Source organism: Erpetoichthys calabaricus, chromosome 18 (assembly GCF_900747795.2).
Source record: "Erpetoichthys calabaricus chromosome 18, fErpCal1.3, whole genome shotgun sequence".
NCBI lineage: Eukaryota > Metazoa > Chordata > Cladistia > Polypteriformes > Polypteridae > Erpetoichthys > Erpetoichthys calabaricus.
Genome location: NC_041411.2, coordinates 64,062,694 through 64,086,322, shown reverse-complemented (window position 1 = coordinate 64,086,322; position 23,629 = coordinate 64,062,694). Strand labels below are relative to the sequence as shown.

Here is a 23,629-nt window from a genome sequence, read left to right as displayed (position 1 = left end):
TTTTTCAATTATTTAATACTACTTTGCAAATATTTAAGCCAAATGTTGTAAATCTATATACAATATGCCTTAATCTGTTGTTTATTGTAAATGAAGAATTGAATTCATGGCAGTCATGTTTAAATATTCTTGAGTTTACTGTTGGCGTTCTTGGTTTTTTCAATATTCTACATCAGCATGATTCACTGTTTCATGATCTGTAAAAGTACTTACAGCTGCCTCAATAATTCTGCCTCAAACGTTGATGACCTTTCCAATGAATGACATTGCAGGTTTAACCTGAAATACTAACCATTTAAATGAAAAAAAGTCAACTTACACATTATTAAGCATACATTTTTTTGCAACAGTACACTGTGCCACATTATTGGCACAAAAACATTTTTTTTGATGTGTTTCATATTTCACTTGGCTATAAATGACACCCGTATCTACAAGAATACATCAATATGCTATTACATACTTTCACTGCAATAGCTATAAAGAATACCAGTATCATTTATGGCTGGTGAACATTCCACAAAAAAACTTTAATCTGCCCCTATGTTTTTTTATTTTTTTTCTTGGCACATGGAACAATTTAAACTATGGATCTGCATTAATAGATTTAAAACACAGTATCAGATTTAGAGAAATGCCAGTAGACAACATCTAAAATCTGCCACAAAGCAAAGATCAAATGTGCCATATTTAATATTATATCGGCCTTATCTTTATTTCCTTGGGTTTAATTCATACTATACAAATATCTGTCATTCAGTAATACCCCATAATGCTATACGACATTAAGTTAATATCCATTACATAAGACTTTTCTTTGTATTTGTTTACAAAAATATGAATATACAGTCATTTTTAGATGTTCCTTAAAACAAAGGAGTTGCACAAAAAAACTTGATTCCAAGGGAAAAAAAACCTGCAAAATGCAAATCTGTCCATTGTGTAAGTGCTACGACTTCAAACTTCATTAAACCTGGGACTGTGCTGGACTGGCTCCTTCATACGGCTGATAAAAATGACCTATTTTCACAACTCTAAAAAAAGCATAGTTATTTAATAGTAACATCAAGTAAAATACTAACTAAATTGTACTAATATTCATTATGAGGGTTCTTTTTCACAGAGCTAAAGAAAACTACTATAAAGGGCAACTTTACAAATTGAACTTTGAGATGAACATATTTTGTCCATTGCCGTTTTGCAAACTGAGAGAATCCATGCTGGAAATACTTTTACTAGTCTATTTTGAGCAATATTTAATATGTACCATTAAACATGAACGGAAACAATTTTGTTTGAAATGAAATATTCAAAACAAAAACATGGAGAGTTATCACTTATGTGTTGCATAACACACACTTGACATTTAACAAATGCAAAATTATTGGGTTTATAGTCCTACAATTGGATAAAACTAACAATTCAGGAATACCTCTGAGAACAACACACGTTGAAGAAACTTAAGTCTATTATGTAAAATGTTAACTTTTATTTTTGTTAATATCCTTCTGATTGACTAGTACTATATGACTTTTGATGAGATGAGGGAAATTGGAAAGGAATAAAAACTCGTAATATAGTATTCCTTTATCATATATATCTATATATTTTTATGTTCTTTTATTATGCCATATAAGGCTTAGACTTTTTGAGGAACAATAATTACTAATCACTGCATAATTGAGTATTCTGGATAGGGGGGTGAGGTTGGAACTAGTTTCTGCTAGTGTTTAATTTCTTCTTAAAATCTAAAGTATGCTTTTATCCACACATTCTTAACTTTCTTAGCTGCAGATTCTCATGAATACATTCTGTCTGAAACCAGCCTGCTCGGGAACTTCATAGCATCCTCAAAAATAACTGAGAAAAATGGCTGTATGTTCATTTGTCCCACATGCCAGGGCACTCCAGCTGCAGCTCAATACGGATCTTGTTCCACTCTGCCTGAAGTGGCATATTCTCTACACAGACCAGCTCTTTCTTTAAAGCAATTTCAGACTTCCCGTGACATTGTTTACCATTTCTTCCTCACCCATAACTGCCAAAACGGTATGGGACCCCGCTTCAACCTATTGCAAAGAAAAATATACAAAAAAAGATTAAAAAATAATAATAATAACACAAGTTCTTAACAAAGCAAAAGCAAAAACAGTAAAATGCATATTAACTTTGCAAATGAATATCATCACAAATTGAATACACAGCATGTATTTAATTACCTATGCCTGTGATAAATTATACATTGTCCACGTACTTGGAGATATCAGGCACTGGCAGCTGGGTATTCTATAATCTTACACTTGTTTTTTGGACCTGCACATATTGATGGAGATATGTACGGGATTGCATTTAACATCACATTTTCAAATTATTCATTTAATACATGAGGAGACAACTCTCACTTTGTGAAGTGCCGTGAAGATTTGATTTTCTCTGTAATAAAAAGCACTAAGGATTATACTATAATGCCTTTAGAAACTGATGGCTGTGTCAATAGCATTGATGTTGAGTTACTTCACTTGTGAAAATGTGATAGCCAGGGAAGGAGTTATTTATGCAAAACTTTGGAGACACTTAATTTAATTACTCCAGGAAAACTTTGCGGACTCGGCCATCCAGCTAGACGGACTGACCATCTTCCGAGTGGACAGAGACACCTCTTTGTCTGACAAGGCCTTTGGGGGTCAGGGTGTAACTGTGTGTTTATGTGAACAGAGTGTGGTGTACGAATGCTGCTGCGGTTGCGCGACACTGTTCCCCACTGATAGAGGTTTTATCAGTAAGGTGCCAGCCTTTCTACCTGCTGAGGGAGTACAGCTGCGTGCTGGTGGTTGCCATCTACCTCCAACCTAGCGCAAATGCTAACAAGGCGTTAACGGAATTCTACAAGATCATCAGCAAACTGCAAACAACGCACCCGAGGCATTTTTCATTACTGCTGGTGACTTCAATCATGGCAACTTGAGTCAGTTCTTCCAAAATTCTTCCAGAATGTGAACTTTGCTACTAGAGGGGGAAGCTGTCTGGACAATGTTTACACGAGCGAGCGCTCCTGATGCCTACAAAGCCCTACCCCACCCCCACCTCAGCTATTCAGACCATATCAGCACGTTTATGGTTCCTGCATACAAGTCCCTGCTGAAGCGCACTAAACCAGCCCGCAAGAACATCAGAGTGTGTGGCAGGTTGGTGCTGTTTCAGCTCTCCAAGACTGCTTTGAATTGACAGACTGGGACATTTTCAGGGAGGCTGCTATGGATGGTGACTCCATCAATCTGGAGGAGTACACAGACTCTGTGACTGGCTACATCTCCAAATGCATTGAGGATGTTACTGTTACCAAGGATTTTAAAACAACAGCCAACCATGGATGACGAGAGAAGTGCACAAGCTGCTCAAGATCCGAAATGCAGCCTTCAGATCTAGAGACAACGCCACCCTCAGGATGGCCAGAGCCAACCTGTCTTGTGCTATAAGGAGAGCTAAGTGGGCCTACACGCAGAGGATTAACAAACACTTCAACAGCACCAGAGACACACGTCGTATGTGGCAGGGCGTTCAGACAATTACAGACTACATGCCAAACCCACACAGCAGTGATGAGTGATGCCTCCATACCGGATGAGCTGAACAACTTCTTCGCATGGTTTGAGGCACAGAACAAAGAGCTTGTGAGAAAAGCAACACCTCCCTCCACTGACCAGGTACTCTGTCTTTCCATAACTGACGTGAAGAGGACTCTATCCATAGTCAATCCATTCAACACTGCAGGACCTGATAACATACCTGGCTGTGTGCTCAAAGAATGTCCAGTCAACTGGCTGGTGTCCTCACAGACATCTTCAACATATCTCTGAGCCAGTCGTCAGTTCCAGCACGTTTCAAGTCGACCACCATCATACCAGTGCCGAAGAAGTCATCAGTAACATGCCTGAATGACTACCAACCAGTTGCACTCACGCCAATCATCATGAAGTGCTTCGAAAGGTTAGCCATGTCACATATAAAGTCTAATCTCCCTGCCTCCCTTGACCCTCTTCAGTTTGCATATCGCTCAGACAGTTCAAGTGCTCTGCCCTTCACCTCTCCCTGACACATCTGGATAAAAAAAGACACATATGTCAGGAGGCTATTCACAGACTTTAGCTCCATCTTCAACACAATCGTCCCTCAAAAGCTGGTTGTAAAATTGAGCAGATTGGGCCAGAACACCACCCTCTGCAATTGGATCCTAGACTTCTTGACAGAGAGGCCCCAGTCAGTTCGGATGGGCTGCAAGACTTCCAGCAACATCACACTGAGCACTGGAGCGCCCCAAGGCTGCGTGCTTAGTCCACTGCTGTTCACCTTGCTGACTCACGACAGCACAGCCACGCAAAACACCAATCACATCATCAAGTTTGCGGATGATACAACGATGCTGGGACTGATTAGCAAAGATGATGAAACAGCATACAGAGATGAGGTAGAACGGCTGTCCGCATGGTGTGAAGACAACAATCTATCTCTCATTGTCGACAAGACAAAAGAGATAATCATGGACTTCAGTAAATCACATCCTGCCCACATCCCACTGAGCATCAATGGTTTAGATGTGGAGACTGTTAGGAGTACCAAGTTCCTCGGTGTGCACATAACTGAGGATCTTACGTGGATGCATAATGCCTCATCACTAATCAAGAAAGCCCAGCAGAGACTACACTTCCTGAGGTGACTGAAGTGAGCAAGTCTTCCCCTTTCCATCCTCACCATGTTCTACAGAGGCACCATTGAGAGTGTTCTGACCAGCTGCATCACGGTCTGGTATGGCAACTGCAACATATCTGACCGCAAGCGCCTGCAAAGGATAGTGAAGACAGCAGAGAACATTATTAGGGTGCCTCTCCCTTCACTACAGGACATATTTTACAGACGCAGTGTACGCAAGGTCTGCAGGATTGTGCAGGACCCCTTAGACCCCTCATATGGACTTTTCACACATTTGCCATCCAAGAGACGATACTGCAGCATCAGAGCCAGATCTGCCAGGCTGCAGGATAGTTTTTACCCCCAAGCTGTCAGACTCCTTAACACCAGGCGAACCCCTGGGATCTTCCAAACGGCCTCAACCACCTCTAAAAACAGAACTTTTATACATGCAAGCCACTGTCCTGTAAAGACGAGTGTGTAGGTAGAGAAGAACTGAAAATCTCATACTGACCTTTAAGTATTTTGACACTCTTGATATACTTCTGTTGTGAAACATTCTGACCTATCATTGTTTACACATGTCAAACAACTATTATCATACACTGATTTCTGTATTATCTACATCTATTATTTATTTATATTACATATCTATTGACTATATTTATGTATCTAGATTGCAAATACCATACATTGCATCAATGTTCATATTGCTAACTACACATCAATATTGCTGCTACTTCTTTGTCTTGTCTTTGCACAATGTCTTGTCTTGTTTGTGTTTTAATTTAAAATTTGTATTTTAATTATATTTTTATTTATTATTTACACTTCATGTTGTTACACTGTGGACCCTGAGCTTCACCATTTCATCTATCTGTATACTTGTATATGGATACGCTTTGACTTTGACTTAATTTAGACACTTAAAAAGCACAGATCATTACTTTAACGTTAAAACATACCACAGAACATGCTTGATTCAAAAATAAACTGGACTCATTTTGGCATGATAACATTGCATAGCATAAAAAAACTTCTAAATTAAAATAACAGCACAGCAAAGAATTTTTTAAAGGAACTGTCGTAAGGCTAAAGTACAAGGGGACATTTTGATCACATTATTCAATACACTTTAGCAAACTTTGCCAAAAATCAACTGTTGTGCTAAAATTAAACAGTTTGTACAATTTTTTTGTATGAATATTTATCTGAAAGTATGTGTCAGGTCTATTTTAACATTGTATTTAAAAATTATAATTATGCATTTTCTTCCAACAGACATACAAGCTTCCGTGGTGAAAAACACTGACTCCCCAACTCACCTCAGTACATCCTGCATCTTGCACCAGATAGGTAGGAAGGTTAAGGCTCATTGCCAAGGCCTGAAGTTCTAGGAGATGGGCTGTGTTTGTGCCTTGCAGCACTATCTTCTTAGCTCTGTAGGCAGAAAAAGTAAAACTGAGACAACTGAACACTGAAGCACTTAAAGACACTTAAAAAAACACAGATCAATAATTATCTTGACATTACAAGAAAAAATACCACAGAACTTGCTTGGTTTAAAAATAAACTGGGCTCATTTTCGTATGATAATATTGTGTAACATAAAATACTCAAAATATACCAGCACAGCAAAGATTTTTTTTTAAGAAAGAGTCACACTACACTAAGTACAAGTATTAACTGTTATTAATACACTATGTCCCATAATCAGAAATTTGGCTGTGATAGTACTATTTATTACATGCTTCATTTCTAAAGCCAAAAGGACAGCTACAAAATATCAACACTTAAAACAAACCTGACAGAATACTCATGGTGCCAACCTACCCAGCCTGATCCCATTTCCATGCCATCTCCCGCCAACTATTTTTCTCCTGTAAGGCTTGGTAAAGCCCTACAGCAGCATGTCCAACCTGTGCTGCAACCTGAACAAACAAAACAATTTGAAAATTGTTGAAGGCTAGCAATCACCTGTGTCATTACAGTGGCGTGGAATTATACATTTTTACTTTTAAAGGCAAATAATAACTATGGATATTCTGATTTATGACACGTATCAACTGCAAATAATCTCACCCAATACATTGTGCTTAAATACAGTACAAACATAGTTTAAGTCAATTTTTGTGGAGATGAAATTCTAGATTGCAATCTACTGAATTTATTTAATACACAAACAGACACTCACCTTTCCAACACCCATTGACAGCTCCATGTTGACAACAAATACCATTTTGAACCAGAGATCTTCATCACTTTCCTCCTGTAAAATGACGCAACAGCGTATGTTTAATCAAGAATCACATCTCATGACATGTCACGGATCTCTATACGAGTAACAAAACTTTAGAAGTATACATCTCTTAAGGCTTGCATGAGGTCCTCCAAGTAGTAAAGTAGCAAATCTACTGTATAATGCTGTACAAAAGATCTTTATTTTATAACCTCGCCTGCACTGTGTCAGCCCCAAAACAACACCAACATTCACAAAATATTTTAAAACCAAAAATACATAAATGACTAAGTTTGTTTTATTGTATTGTTTTCATTACTGATATTCAAAGCTAATTAGTGATGCATTTGAAGTAATTCATAAATGTAAAGAAATCATGGCAAAACATTACAATGTCAACGTCAGGCTAAGATTAAAGTGTGTCACCACTGATACATTTCTTATATGTCTGAACTGTAGTGCGTTACTTTAATGGAAAGATGGGGTTACAAAAAGTCTGCAATTTAAAAGTCACTCAGGTATTAAAATGTGGTCCCAAACATAGGGAAGTAACCAAAAGATACAATGAATCAAAGAGTTTTTCCCTTCTATCAAATCCAAATATAAAAAAATGCCATTCATGTTATTTATTCATTAAGATCTAACTGGAATTTGAAGGATGACAGCACTCTCCTTAGCAGTAAGTAATTCTTTATGTGCATATTCAACCAGTAAACTCAGTCCCGACCTCAACTGACATATGAGTTTTCTGTCAAGGCCTCATCATGCAGAGTAATAAAAGTTAAATAAGTTTAAGAGAGACACAAAAAGTGAGTATTAAAATTTTAGTATGTTTAACACTACAATTACCAGAGTCTACGAAAAAACTCGAAGATCTGGCCCACCTTAAAACCGTTCTCACCTCTCTTTTGTCTTCTAAATGTGCCAATGAAGATGAGCAGCAAACAGCCGGCTATTCCATCCCCCACCGCCGCAGAACGTTCACTAAGTTTTCCCAGCTCATGCCTTGTTTGATTATCTGAGAGTGACTGAAGTGCTGGAGTTTTAGTGTGGAAATAATAGATCACTATTTGGAACACACGCATTTCATGTGTGTTCCGTTTCTACAGTAATCTGTGTAAACACATTTTTAAAACAGAAACGTTTTTCATATTTTAGTAGTAAATGACAAAATGTAGGCATAAACTATATAATGTATGAAGCCTGAAGTCCAAAGATCAACTAAACACTTTCACAAAAGATTCAAGGAAGTCACAACAGCTTTCATTGGCATAGCGGTAAGATTTGCTGACTTGTAATCAAGAGTCCCCGGTTCGATCCCCACTCACTCCTATATTTGCCGTTTTCAGTAGTGAGCTGCTCTTTTTGTTAATATTATACAGTACATATTTGCCGTTTTCAGTAGTGAGCTGCTCTTTTTGTTAATATTATACAGTACACACATACATTTGGTTTGCATCTGTAACACACAGTGTGCATTTATAGGACTTGTAAAAGTTAGTTTTTTTTTAACCTTTATTCTCTCTAAATCACAATCACGATACATACTACCGTATCCCCCCCCCTACACCCAGGGATCTGATGCTGTTATTTTTCATATAAAATGGAATAACTGGAGATGTGAGTGGTGTTTTGAGACAATGGAACTGGACATTCTCTCATCTGGAGGGATAAAAGCTGACACACAAACGCTGGTGAATCTGCCTTCTTCGTATCTCACCGTCACTTGATTTTTTTTTATTCAGTTTTATTGAGTGTTCCTGCTCATGCTGAATTAGTGTTCACCTTATGGTGTATGATGTCCAAAAAAAAAAAAACACAGACGTAGGTATATATGATAATTGGAATTATTCGTTTTATGACCTATATAGTACATTTTGGAAAACTTTGTGGCACGGATGCAACATTATTAATATTATTCATATTCATTCGCATAACATCTTGCGGTTTGTAATCAGTGACTGCATGTTTTTTTCCCCGATCTTGCCAGTCCCCACATGTTGCTGTATGCTGTTTCTTTTGTACTCCAGGACATGCAGAGGATAGAATAGTACAGAGCAGTAAGTTCAGCGCTATATGCAATCATCAGATTCAAATGTTAACTGTTCACACACACGCAAGGATCGTCTTTCCTACATTTACAACGTGTGTACCTGTCACAATGTACACGCTTCTCTCTATGCTCTGGTTCCTATTACACACCTGAAAGAAAGAAACAATATATGTGAAAACACCATCGCACTAATGCAATATTATTTGAAAATGAACAGCGTCAGATCGGGTGTGGATTTATGTTGGCGCTATAACTGTAAGAAAAAAAAGATCAACATGTGTATTGATCCTGCAGCACTGAATAAACTCACGCACTCTAACACCCCCCCCCCCGACTCTAAGAAACAGCGCAAGTACAGACGCAAACCAAGTGTGATCAAGAGTGTCCAGTTCGATCCCCACTCACTCCTATATTTGCCGTTTAAAAGTAGTAAGCTGCTCTTTTTGTTAATATTATACATTACACCCATACACTTCGTTTGCGTCTGTATTTGCGCTGTTACTTAGAGTCAGATCTATGTTAGAGCGCGTGAGCTTATTCAGTGCAGCAGGATCAATGCACATGATGTTCTTTTTTTTTCTTTCAGTACATGTGCCTTCCCGGTTTATTTATATATCTAGTGACTTTTCTGCCTGTCAGTCTCTCTATTACGCAGTGCTCTGTGTCTGTGTGTTATGGATCTTAAAAATAACAGTTATAAGGAGACTTGTTCATGTTAATTGCAATCTCAATTGTTAAAAAATATTTTAAAAGGAGCATCCCACATGAAAATATAACGATCTCATTAACTGACAGTAGATACCAATTTATAAATATTATTTCCATTTGAGGTAAAAAAAAAAAAAAAACACTTTCTCCTCAACGGGGAGTTGAACTCAGGTCTCTGATGGACAGTAAGCCTGCTGCGCTCTGAGACAACAAATCTTACCGCTATGCCACGGATGCTGTTGTATTGTTCTTGAACCTTTTGTGAAAGTGTTTATTTGATGTTTGGACTTCATGCTGCTTCACACATTCTATAGTTTATGCCTACATTTTGTAACATTTATTACTAAAATATGAAAAACGTTTCTGTTTTAACAATGTGTTTATACAGATTACTGTAGAAACAGAACACACATGAAATGCGTGTGTTCCAAATAACGGTCTATTATTTCCACTCTAAAACTCCACTTCACTCCCAGATAATCAAGGCATGAGCTAGGAGATGCTCGTGCACATTCGGTGGGGGAATGGAATAGCCGGCTGCTTGCAGCTTGTTTTTAATCGGCACATTTAGAAGACAAAGGACGCTGGCGGAGAGGGGCAAATGGTTTTAAGGTGGGCCGGATCTACGAGTTTTTTTGTAGACTCTAGTAATTCTAGTGTTAAAATGCAAAACATCTTGTCAGTGTAATATGCAATCTTGGCCATCCTCTCAAATTGGTTGTCAGGCAGAACCCAGCAGCACCATTTATAATCAGTTTAGAAAACAGACATAATTAAGGAAAACATTCTATTAGAACTTATATGAACTGCTAAGAGAAACACACTACCTCATTCTCCAATCTGTGAAAGTAATACATGGCTGCCTCCTCAGCTGATACATTCCTTGTACGCAAAAGAGCCTAAAATATAAACAGAGCAAGAAAGTCTAAGTTTTTTTTGCTGTTACATTTGCCATATTTGTATATTTATGACAATTCAATGTTTAACTGGAGGATAGATTTAAAACCATGACATTAGTCACCAGTGAAGTTTGCAAGTTTTTTTAGTAAATAACCTGACGTTCTGCACCCAGGTCCTATATTAGTTCACTTAAGTGCTATGCACATGTTTCTGTACTGAAATCACACATTTTGCCAAGTGTTACTTTGATGTCTTAATCAAACATGACAAATTCCATTGAGCAATTACAATTAGGTCCATAAATATTTGGACAGAGACAACTTTTTTCTAATTTTGGTTCTGTACATTACCACAATGAATTTTAAATGAAACAACTCAGATACAGTTGAAGTGCAGACTTTCAGCTTTAATTCAGTGGGTGAACAAAACGATTGCATAAAAATGTGAGGCAACTAAAGCATTTTTTTAACACAATCCCTTCATTTCAGGGGCTCAAAAGTAATTGGACAAATTAAATAACTGGAAATAAAATGTTCATTTCTAATACTTGGTTGAAAACTCTTTGCTGGCAATGACAGCCTGAAGTCTTGAACTCATGGACATCACCAGATGCTGGGTTTCCTCCTTTTTAATGCTCTGCCAGGCCTTTACTGCAGCGGCTTTCAGTTGCTGTTTGTGTGCCTTTTTGTCTGAAGTTTAGTCTTCAACAAGTGAAATGCCTGCTCAATTGGGTTAAGACCAGGTGACTGACTTGGCCATTCAAGCATTTTCCACTACTTTGCTTTAATAAACTCCTCGGTTGCTTTGGCTGTATGTTTTGGGTCATTGTCCATCTGTATCATGAAACGCCGCCCAATCAATTGGACTGCATTTAGCTGGATTTGAGCGGACAGTATGTCTCTGAATACCTCAGAATTCATTCGGCTGCTTCTGTTCTGTGTCACATCATCAATAAACACTAGTGTCCCAGTGCCACTGGCAGCCATGCATGCCCAAGCCATCACACTGCCTCCACCGTGTTTTACAGATGATGTGGTATGCTTTGGATAATGAGCTGTTCCACGCCTTCTCCACACTTTTTTCTTGTCATCATTCTGGTAGAGGTTGATCTTGGTTTCATCTGTCCAAAGAAACTGTGCTGACTTTTTTAGATGTTCTTTAGCAAAGTCCAATCTAGCCTTTCTATTCTTGAGGCTTATGAGTGGCTTGCTCCTTGCAGTGCACCCTCTGTATTTACTTTCATGCAGTCTTCTCTTTATGGTAGACTTGGATATCGATACGCCTACCCTCTGGAGAGTGTTGTTCACTTGGTTAGCTGTTGTGAAGGGGTTTCTCTTCACCATGGAAATGATTCTGTGATCATCCACCACTGTTGTCTTCCGTGGACATCCAGGTCTTTTTGCGTTGCTGAGTTCACCAGTGCTTGCTTTCTTTCTCAGGATGTACCGAACTGTAGATTTTGCCACTCGTAATATTGTAGCAATTTCTTGGATGGGTTTTTTCTGTTTTCGCAGCTTAAGGATGGCTTCTTTCACCTGCACGGAGAGCTCCTTTGACCGTATGTTGTCTATTCACAGCAAAATCTTCCACATGCAAGCCCCACACCTCAAATCAACTCCAGGCCTTTTATCTGCTAAACTGATAATGACATAACGATGGACTTGCCCACACCTGCCCATGAAATAGCCTTTGAGTCAATTGTCCAATTACTTTTGAGCCCCTGAAATGAAGGGATTGTGTTAATAAAATGCTTTAGTTGCCTCACATTTTTATGCAATCGTTTTGTTCACCCCACTGAATTAAAGCTGAAAGTCTGCACTTCAACTGCATCTGAGTTGTTTCATTTAAAATTCATTGTGGTAATGTACAGAACCAAAATTAGAAAAAAGTTGTCTCTGTCCAAATATTTATGGACCTAACTGTACTAACAAACATTTCTTGACTCCTTTCTAAATTGTGCATTATTTTGTGATGACCATTATCCCTCATCATACTCTGTTTATTCACACAAAGGCTGTTTAGTGTAAACACAACATAATGCACCACTTCACAGAGGAATAACACATTAAAAAATCCTGCAACTGAACAAGCATCATAACTTCACTTTGAAAAGCCACTGTAGTCCTTGGTGGATGTAATAAAGGAACAGACCTTGAAATATTAAATTACATTACACTTTCGTCAGTCATATTAAAAATAATCAAAAGCAAAATTATAATTGTATGCCATTAACAAAAAAATATGAGAATTTTTATACTGAGTTTCAAGCAAGGCCAAAATTTGTGCACAACAGCTACAGGGAATGTTTGGTGGAGGTCAATGCTGCTGAAGGAAGTTTGATGTGTTACTAAATACAATAATTCAAATATTTTTCCAGCCTTGATCCTCTGACTGTTTAAGCAATACATTAAGTTTAGACGAGAAGATGTACACTTGTTTGTGAATTAGTAGTTTAAGCAAATCGTGTCTGCTTAGCTAGAAACCAGACCATTTGTTCATGAACCTAATACAGAAATCCAGGCAATTCCAAAGGGACCATAAGCTTTTTCTTCTGGAGTCCCATTTTCCTTGTATGACAAGCCATTTGAAATAATCCAATATCATTTCAACACAAGTTCACATAAGAAAATGCAAACAGAAGGTAAAGGTTTAGTGGTCAAAAAAGGCAAGACATTAATAGTTTATCTAGATTTAGGACAACGAATCCGGTTGCTTGTCCAGCACAGCACATTGCCATATCAGAAAATTCCAAACTGTAACATCATTATGAAGATCCTAGAAATTCTATTAGGATTGGAGGGACAACTGGTAGACGATAACCTTCTGCAATCAGTAAAACATGTAAAATAACCACCATCTTCTTAAAATCTACTATGTGGATTTATTCATTTTAGCCAGTTACCTTACTCTAATTTCTCTGGTCCTCAAAGGCAAGACCACTCCTTCTTAGGTCATGCACCACCACTTCTATCCATAGCTTCTCTTCCTGACCAGCCACCTCCTTAACGGCACTTCTCTTAACCTATCAGTTTTCCATTTTTCATTGTAAAGACCCACAATATTTCAGTCAATTGTTCCTTACACCATCATTTATCACCTCTGCACAAGTCCCTTTTCTCGGCTTTTCAGTTATCTTCCTCAGTGACATTCACGTGGTCATTCACATTTCAGTTATTTCTCAGTTTTCTTTGTATTCCATCTTCATTGACCTTATTTCATATCCCATACACCTCTTCATAACTTTTCTCTTCAACACCAGAGCAGCCTGTTTAGAAGAGACAGAGTGGAGTATCTCTCCTGTTGCATCATCCAGATGGATGCTACACATTAGTGGTAGTTGAAGTGGCTCTCCACTCACTATGAAAATCTCTATATAAATGCAAAGAATTATTATTATTATTATTTCTTCCAAGTGCATTTCACCTCTGCTAACATTCCCTAGTCTGCAATACAAACAACATTTAAGATACCATGGTGGTGTCAATGTCCAAGATTACGCCTGCTATATCAGCAATCATTGCACTTTCATAACTAAGACTAACACTGCATGACACAACAAAATAAGCATGACATTACTAGTCCTCCAGCAGATTAGGTCAACAGTTTGCCGACACCGTCTACAGGCAATAACGTGGTAAACCCATCAGTTCATTTAATATTTCTGCATAACTGAGCTGGGCAATTTGGTTGCATATTATATCAGAAAAGGCAACAGCTGCAGTCACTGAATATTCTGTTGCATTCAAAAAACACAAACACAAAGTATGGGTTTTTCAAAATACATTATACAGTACACAGTTAATATTTGATCTAGTAATTAGGATTCAAAGTGAAGGCTATATCTTTTTGATTTTTCAAAGTCATTCATACCATAAACAGTTTGCACAATTCCATTATGCAAAGCTCATAGACACATTTCTCCAGATGGGTTTCCAAATAGTTCAGATCACATGCACATTTCATAGACAGCCACCATCATTCTAATATTACCTTGTGTAGTGTATCATAAATGTTTGTGTTTAAAAAATTTTAAAAATATATATATTTTTTTAATTTGCCAAAATATTAAAATATCAATGGAAGATAAAAGCTTCCTTTGCACAGAACCCTATTCAAAAGTAACATGGAGAGATTAATAATGAAAAAAAGATTCTACTGAAATTAAAATTTACTGTGAAAGTTATAAAGCTGAGTTACAGGATTCCTTTACCTGCTTAGCAGCTTCTTCTGGAATGTCTAATTCTCTGAGCTGCTGGAAGAACACTGGATTCACTTCCCCAGGGCCTGATTCAGGGGCTGATTCTTCTGATTGTTCCATGATCTATATATGCAAAACTAAGAGAACAAAGCAAACTTTCAGTATTGATTAAAGTTTCACTTCCATTCGAAGCTATGTTATTAACAAAAAATATTAAATTAATACGTTCAAAGCAATTATCCATCCATCCATTATCCAACCCGCTATATCCTAACTATAGGGTCACGGGGGTTTGCTGGAGCCAATCCCAGCCAACACAGGGTGCAAGGCAGGAAACAAACCCTGGGCAGGGCACCAGCCCACCGCAGGGCGCACACACACCCACACAGGGCCAATTTAGAATCGCCAATGCACCTAACCTGCATGTCTTTGGACTGTGGGAGGAAACCGGAGTACCCAGAGGAAACCCACACAGACATGGGGAGAACATGCAAACTCCACGCAGGGAAGACCCGGGAAGCGAACCCATGTCTCCTAACTGCGAGGCAGCAGCGCTACCCACTGTGCCACCGTGCCGCCCTTCAAAGCAATTAACCCACAAATAATATATGAACATTCAATCGACAAGTATTATTTCAGAATATCAAGTCAAACTTAACAAACGGATAACAAATAACTGAAAAGTATGCTTAACATGCATTTCCTTTATATTCACTATAAACAGCATGCTAACCATACTAATATATATATATATACGAGCTGTATATACCCGGCGTTGCCCGGGGCAGAAGTAACCTAATCGGTCAAACACTTACATATATACCAAAGTAAACCTAATCGGTCAAACAGTTACATATATAAAAAAAGCGAACCTAATCGGATAAACAGCTTCATATATACAAAAGCAAACCTAATCGATCAAACAGCTTCATATATACAGAAGCGAACCTAATTGGTCAAACAGTTATGCATGTGCAGAATAATTTTACAAACATTATGCGTGTTAACAATCATTAAAAAGAAAAGATTGAGGAACTCTTCTTGTATATGTGATGAAGCTGGATGAAGCTGACTTGACGAAGACGTAGGTGGCATAGATTGGTTTTTCTAAAACAGAAGAAAAAAATGAGTATCTATTATTATTTTAAATTAGAATGAAAATGAGAACCTTGATTAGAGATAGATTATCCGTATTAAAATATGTGCATCAATAAACTTTTGCTAACTCTGTAGCAAAAGTTTATTCATACAAATTGGAATGGGATGGCTTTGTGAAAAAGTAAAAATTACATGAAAATAAATTGAGAATGCGTACTTCCATTTGACTGAGATTATCTGTAATGATGAAAAAAAAGTTTAGTATGTTTTTTTTTACATACGGGAAGGATGTAAAACCTTACATAGGCACCCTTCAGCCCGTACTGAAGGGTAGTGTCAGATTCTTACTGACTAAAAAACACCCTTTTTATTCCACAGCTACCCGAAAAACCACTATTAGGCATTACTTTGGGGTGGCAGTAGTTTAGTTATGAAACAGCTGGGTCCTGAAAAAAATGTGTCTTATTAGTGGCTTCATCACATATAGAAGAACAGTTCCTCAATCTTTTCTTTTTAATGATTGTTAACACGCATAATGTTTGTAAAATCATTCTGCACATGCATAACTGTTTGACCAATTAGGTTCGCTTCTGTATATATGAAGCTGTTTGATCGATTATGTTTGCTTTTGTATTTATGTAACTGTTTGACCAATTAGGTTTGCTTATGTATATAGATTAGCTGTTTGTCCGATTAGGTTCGCTTCTGTATATATGAAGCTGTTTGTCCGATTAGACGACATTACCTCCTTTTTTTTTTTTACGATCTCTGAGATCTTGCTTTTTTCGGTTCAAGGCTTCATAAGCTCTTTTATGTTCAATGTTGTACTTAATAAGTACTAATTATCCCAAACCATCATCTTTGAATGTTGCAAGACTTTCGCCTTGTATGTAGATCGGGGTAATTACATTCATTGCATTCCTAGTCTGAATCACAATGTGATTGTATGGGTGGTTACCTGGCACTGTAGGGTTGCCACCCGTCCTTTAAAATACGGAATCGTGCCGCGTTTGAGAATGAAATTGCGCGTCCCGTTTTGAATCAATACTGGACGGGATTTATCCCGTATTTTTTTTATAATTTTTTTTTTAAAGCAGCGTCTCATGCAAATCATCCCACACGCATTTTATGAAGATGCCTCCTTTCCTACTTTTGATTGGGTAATACTTGATGTCATCGTTAGTTTGATTGGTGTTTTTAACTGTCCAGTGAGTAGGGCGTGTCTTTCAACCGTAAGCAGATTTTTTGCACTGGTATCACTGACCTCGACGACGGCGACGTTATACGTCAAAAATAAATTACGATAAATGACGATTTTAGCGATACTTTATTACGACGGCGGCTACATAGACACGATCAAATAAAAACAAAAAAATCAAATAATCATTCTACATGTTCAAAACGTCGAAAAAACGACGGAATGAAAAAAAGGCCCACCCGACGACCCACCCATTCCATTTTTATATATATAGATATATACATACACACACACACATATACACTAGCTGTGTAAGCCTGTGCTGTAAAAAGCCCCGGGGTCCTACAAACTATTGAAATCATCAGAAAAAAATTGAAACATACAGGTAATTGAAAGGAACTACTCTGGGCATCTCCTCCAAGGAGGATTCGTTTTGCCGAAGTGCTCGCCTTGCTTGTGCATTAGCGGCAGGAGGAAAAGTAAAAGGGATACCATTTTGCCGATATTAGTGGCTAAGCGTCTCTGACTTTCTTCTGAGGTTTAGTTTTGCTGACGTGCTGCCCCCACTTGTGTTATTAGTGGCTAAGCGAGTTTTGTTTCCCCATACCCCTACTCCACTTCTCACTTCCAGGCTGGACAGACACACACGCTTCCACGCGTAGACATTTATGTTTGGTTGTTTCTTGCTGTACAACAGCAGCCCAAGAATAGACATGCCCACTCCAAAACAAAAAGGGATTAAATATTCAAGTGAGAAATTCTTCTCTCTGTCCTTTACTGGCCCGTTCATGTTATATCCACTTAGCGTTTTGTTTTGCTCCTTCTCCCGTTGTTTTTCGCACTCCTTATTTTAACTGAAGGTTTGCATCTTTCACCAAAATGCTTGTTTCATTCTTTCCAAAAATAGATACACTAGGGCGATACAACAGTGAAACAAAAGACAAATCAGTCTAATGCAAATTGTATTGTTTTGCAAAAGAATAACGCTCACTACTGACATTATATTAAATTACAGTGGATAGAATGGATGACACAGTGGTACACAAGATGAGCATTACTCCTCACCACTTCAGAGTTGTAGGATCAAATTTTGGCCCATTTCAAGTGTGCATATTTTCTCTGTATCTAAATGGGGTCTCTTCTGGATACCACGTAACCTTCCTATATCTGAAATATATGCAAGTTAAGTTGACTGGTGACTCTAAATTTGCCCATTGTGAGCGACTCCGGATGTGTGCCATTACTACTGAAAAAGGCTCTGGACACACATGACTTTGTAATGTAATACGAGAATGTTAGGAAAAATGATGAATGATATTTCCAGTGTGAACACATTAACATCTTGTTCACCCCACACGCACACAACATAGACCTTTGGTGGATTATGGAAAATCAGAGACTATGTTATAACGACATTTCCAACACCAAATGCCCACATTAAAAACAGTTTTAATTCCATGCTCTAATCTTCTGTTTTACACAAGTCTAATTTGGTTGTCTTGAGCTCTCATTACTAAAATTTATTGACAGTAATTTACCTTCATTATTTTGTACTTTCAATTCTGCTGACAGCACCACCCACTGCCCCACAGGCATATACTCACTTTTATCCACATTTCAAACTTGAACTAATTCTTATTTTAAACAGCTCGACATCATTTTGAAATGGTTTACAAAATCATAATATTCAGTTTATTTCACATCATCCAATTTATGGTAAACAAGATCACATACTGCTTTATAACAGCAGAACATTGCTGCTGTCATAAATGTTGAGCACAAGAAAGGTAGTGAGGTAGCAGCAGCAGAATAAGAACCTGTGTTACATCTGTTGTATCAAGTCCAACTCTTTAGTCATTAGGCTACATTATCTAAAAAAATAAAGATCTACTAAATTATCAGCTCTTAAAAAGTAATTAAATATCTATAAAACAACATGAAAAAACAAAAATATCCAAATATGAAGCAATCGTGGGAAATTTAGACTATACAAAAAAGACAACTAGTATCTATATATATCTGTGCAATGTCTGTTCACCACTGCAGCCATGCTTTGAAAGTGCTGGCTCACTCTGCCTTAGTACAGTATTTGGCCATTCTTTTTACTTCGTCACTCATCCTTAAACCTCAACAGCAACATGGTGATAGAACAGTAATGTCTCACATTTTCTTACGTGTTATGAATATAAAAGTCTATTGTGCTGGTGAGTTTATCTTTGTAATATTAATCAAATGTTCTCGTTTACAAAGCACATCAAATGAAGCACTATGCAATTTCACTGCTTTTCTGTACGGAACATTGAGCTTATTTTCAAATACTTGTTTAACACTAAATTAGAACAGTAATGTCTCACATTTTCTTACGTGTTATGAACAGCAGCTCCGTGTATGACTGTATATGTATGTGTACTTTTCTACTTTTATTTTTCTATTTTTATTTATTGATCAATTTAATATTATTTATTGTATCAGTATGCTGCTGCTGAAGAATGTGAATTTCCCATTGGGATTAATAAAGTATCTATCTATCTATCTATCTATCTATCTATCTATAAAAGTCTATTGTGCTGGTGAGTTTATCTTTGTAATATTAATCAAATGTTCTCGTTTACAAAGTACATCAAATGAAGCACTATGCAATTTCACTGCTTTTCTGTACGGAACATCGAGCTTATTTCAAATACTTGTTTTTTTTTAACACTAAATAGCAAATATAATAACTTTCTATCCATTACATCATTTCTGAAAAAAAAAATCTCATCAATTTTTTCCTTTATTTTTGGTGATGGATGGAAAAGCATATTCTAATGTGCATTACTCTTTTCTTAATTCCATGATGAAAGAGTTTGTTGAAAAGAGAGGTGCAGCCATAATAATTTGGATCTTAACACTGGAAAAACAAACAGTGATCACAGATTTCAGGAAACAGCGGTTTACCAATCACTTGCTATAAATAGCTGGGAGAGCAGAGTCATTTAAGTTTCTGTTCAGCCACGAAACATCAAGCGAGTCAAAAATATCACATGTATTATCAGGAAAGCCGATCAGAGAATGAAGTTCCTCCGCTGTTGCAAAAAGAACAATCTCCAATATTGGTCCAGTTCAACAAAGCCCTTATCGAGACCATTCTAACCTTACTGTAACTGGCTAGTTTAGAGCTGCCTCTGCTCAGGCTATGGTCAACTTGCAGTGCATCATTAGAGCCTGTGAAAGGATCACAGGCACAAGTCCTGTATGAGTCCAGGCTAAGGAATCGTGCAGTAAAGATCACTGCTGATCCAACACACCCTGGGCACCGCCTAATCCAAAGACTTCCTCTGACAAACGCCTTTGTGCGGTGAATACTGAAACAGCACGTCACCTAATGTTTCCTTTCCGTGTATTTATTCTGACAAACCAGGTCTAAGTTTCTACTCACTATTTATATATACCCGCACACTGGACTACGTGGACTTTTTTGCACATTTAACTGTATTTACCTCATAATGTTTTTTGTCGGCCTTGTACTTGCATCAATACTACCAAGACGAATTTGTAATACACAACAGTACCAGGCCAATAAAGTGAATTCTGATTCTAATACGTAAAATAAAAGCATATATATACAGTACTGTACATATATAATTGAATAAATGTTATTAAATACGTGCACCAGAGTGACGTATTGTATTCTGATTGAACTTCTTTGCAACCTACAGCGGCCCAACGCGATGAAACCAACCGAAATTCCGGTTAAAACGCCGCAGTGCTGAAGACTCGCTGATGCGCCGCGTCTGCCTGTAAATGTGACGAGAATACCTGAAGAGCAAATGCCAACAGCAATTTCAGACAAGAATCGTTGTTTGGTCGCGAACGTAAGCAGTGCAGCATTCCAACGCGATTTAACTCTATCGAGTGTCCGGGAACTCATGCCGCCCAATGCAGCAGATGTTGAGGGTGTGCCAGATGAACCGCTACTTTGACTAGTATTTTAACACATTCACCTTAATTGGGCTAGGAAAATACACATGCAGCTCAACGAAGAAATCAGTTCTATTCAAATAAAAAGGACACGATGAAATGTAACCGTTTACAATGCCCATAAAATACCCAGTACCGTACTCTGAATAAGCAAGAGCCAGGTTTACCGGTGAATTTGACAAGCTTACATGCGCTCTGCCGGGCAAAATTCACATGCAATCAAAACGTAGTTCATCTTTTAAATTACTGCTCAGGTGTAATAACACAAATCAATGTACGGTGATTTTGTAGCTTGTCGAATAAGCCGCTAACTTCACCCTTTCGAAAACGCATACAGTACAGTACAGAGCAGGACTGGACCACTCCCATTAACCTCGTATTTTTGTTGTTTTCCCCGTTTTTGAAGATTCAAACACAGAAACGGGCGGCGAAATAAAAAAATCACCCTCTCCGGCCAAAGTTACCAAATCCTTTAACGTGGTGATTTTTCCTTAACAGTTTCGTTAACTGTTCGAGTAACAGAATCTCTTTATTCAGTCCTTCCTGGTTCTTCCTCTTCGGCACTTCACCCGGCGGATATTATCATCGATGTCTCGCTGAGCGCCAACTCGCGTGGTTATTCCAGATCTGCCGCTTGAGATGCTTCCGGTTCGGCGAAAAACAACGTCCGGACAAAGAAAAATCTGTCGGCGAATCGGTTCCGCATGTTAGTCGAGAACGTGCATTGATTTCGCGGAGGACTTGAGGGCAGTCTTCAGGTTAAGAGTTATTTTATGGATTTTCTTAACAAAGGCAATTCTTGGACCATTAAGATGTGTTCTGCAGTACAAATAGTGTGATAAATAACATATTACATTTAAAGCAGATCTAAAGTGCCAGCATTTTAACACGATTAAATTATAATCATTCTTGTTATTTTTTATTATTATTATTACTTAGCAGATGCTAATATACAAGGCAACGTACAAAACAAGTTATAATGCATGCAGAATGATTAGGTGCAAGCATTAAAAGCAACAAAGAATGAGATTAAAAACTGAACAAGAGGAATTAATAGGCTACTACAGTTGCTATATAATTACTAGCTAGGCAAAAATCAGTATCAGAAAAACTAAAATCAGAAAAGGAGTGTTTTCAAAGGATGGCTAAACATGAGTAAATTGGGTGCAGTTTCGAAGAGCCAAAGGGAGATTGTTCCACAACTTTGGTGCAAAAATGGGGAAGCATTGTCCAGTCTTGGCACGTCAGGCAACAAGGTCAATAGAATGGCAGAGGGAGAATGGAGACTTCTCGAAAGGATATATGGAGAGGCCACAGAATAGAGATGGTGAGGAGCAGAAACATTCAGAGAGAAGTAGAGGAGTAGTAGAAGTGAACAGGAACAGAGAAACCAGCTGAGGAGATAACATCTGGAGGAGCTGGAGATGTTGGATAACGGTTGAAGGAAGCCCCGCCAGGAGGCAGTTGTAATAGTTCAGCTGAGACAGAACCATCGCCTGAACAAGGAATAGCATAGCAGAATTAGTGGGGAAGAGACGAAACCTCTGAATAATATGAAGAATGAAACAACATGATTGGGACACTGAAGAAATATATTCGAAGAATGAAAATGAGGAGTCCAGAGTCACACTGAGATTTCTGACCATAACTAATGGTGAAAGAGTAATATCTTCAAGAGCAATTCTTAAAGACAAATCTGGGGAAGGTGAATCAGAAGGCAAGCACAGGTTCTCAGACTTTGTAAGGTCAAGTTTAAAGTGATGATGATCATTCATCCAGAATGGCAAAGAGACAGCTGGAGATCTGGGCTGAAACCTGTGGGTTGTAGAAATGAGAGGAAGATCTGTGCATCATCAACACAGAAGTGTTAAGAGAAGCCATGAGAAGAAATAACATTGTCTAAGAAGTGAATGTAGAGAGAAAAGAGAAGCTAATAATAATAATAATAATAATAATGCTTTACATTTATATAGTGCTTTTCTCACTACTCAAGGTTCCAAGACTGATCCTTGAGGCACACCTGTGGAGAGTTTCTGAGGCAAAGACATGAAGCTACACCAGGAGACATTGAAGGATCAGTCAGAAAAGTAAGACTTAAACCCATCCAAAGCAGAACCATGGATTCTGAGTTTTTCAAGGGAAGAGATAAGCAAGGAGTGCTTAACAGTATAACGAGAGTTCAATAAGGATAACGACAGAGGAGAAGAAGCAGCTTGAGCAGATCTAAGAGCACTTGTGACTAAAAGCAGGGCAGTTTCAGTAGTGTGACTCTCGTGGACTACGGATTGAAGATGATCTAGTAGATTGTGGAGTGGTTTATGCAGTTTAGAATCTTGGACAGGAATGGCAGAAGGGAGACAGGAAAGTAGTGGCAGGTGGGTTGAGATAAGGTTTCTTGAAAATAGGGGTACATGAGACTACTTGAAATCAGTTTATTTATAATCAATTCTGTTGTGCAATTTATGTAAAAGAATAACAGAAAATTTCTCAGACCTGCTTAATTTAATTCAGAGAGATGGTTGCTGGAGCCCATCCAAGCAGTACTGAGCGCAAGGCAGGAAACAGACCAGAGCAAAGTACTGTTCCATC

General features: G+C 38.0%; 1 protein-coding gene across 2 annotated transcripts; it reads right to left on the bottom strand.

The window, feature by feature from the left end:
* On the bottom strand, positions 1–21,677 carry si:dkey-19e4.5 (UBA_like_SF and PTH2 domain-containing protein). Of its 2 annotated transcripts, none has more exons than XM_028823996.2 (7): positions 21,505–21,677; positions 14,797–14,921; positions 10,514–10,585; positions 6,881–6,955; positions 6,520–6,617; positions 6,012–6,126; positions 1–2,069 (listed from the first exon to the last, which is right to left on the bottom strand). In XM_028823996.2, the coding sequence occupies exons 2-7, from the start codon at positions 14,902–14,904 to the stop codon at positions 1,983–1,985; spliced, it is 555 nt and encodes a 184-aa protein (XP_028679829.1). In that variant the 5' UTR covers positions 14,905–14,921; positions 21,505–21,677; the 3' UTR covers positions 1–1,982. The 2 variants fall into 2 exon arrangements, with proteins under 2 accessions (XP_028679829.1, XP_028679828.1); XM_028823995.2 differs by having other exon boundaries at positions 21,414–21,675.
* Positions 21,678–23,629: the final 1,952 nt, after the last annotated feature.

Excerpts from the sequence above, each read along its gene's own strand:
- si:dkey-19e4.5 (XM_028823996.2), bottom strand. The coding sequence starts at position 14,904 with ATGGAACAATCAGAAGAATCAGCCCCTGAATCAGGCCCTGGGGAAGTG. Across the intron at positions 6,956-10,513 it reads TTCACAGATTGGAGAATGAG|GAGGAAAGTGATGAAGATCT; the intron begins GTAGTGTGTTTC and ends GTCATTTTACAG. Across the intron at positions 6,127-6,519 it reads TGGAAATGGGATCAGGCTGG|AGCTAAGAAGATAGTGCTGC; the intron begins GTAGGTTGGCAC and ends TTCTGCCTACAG.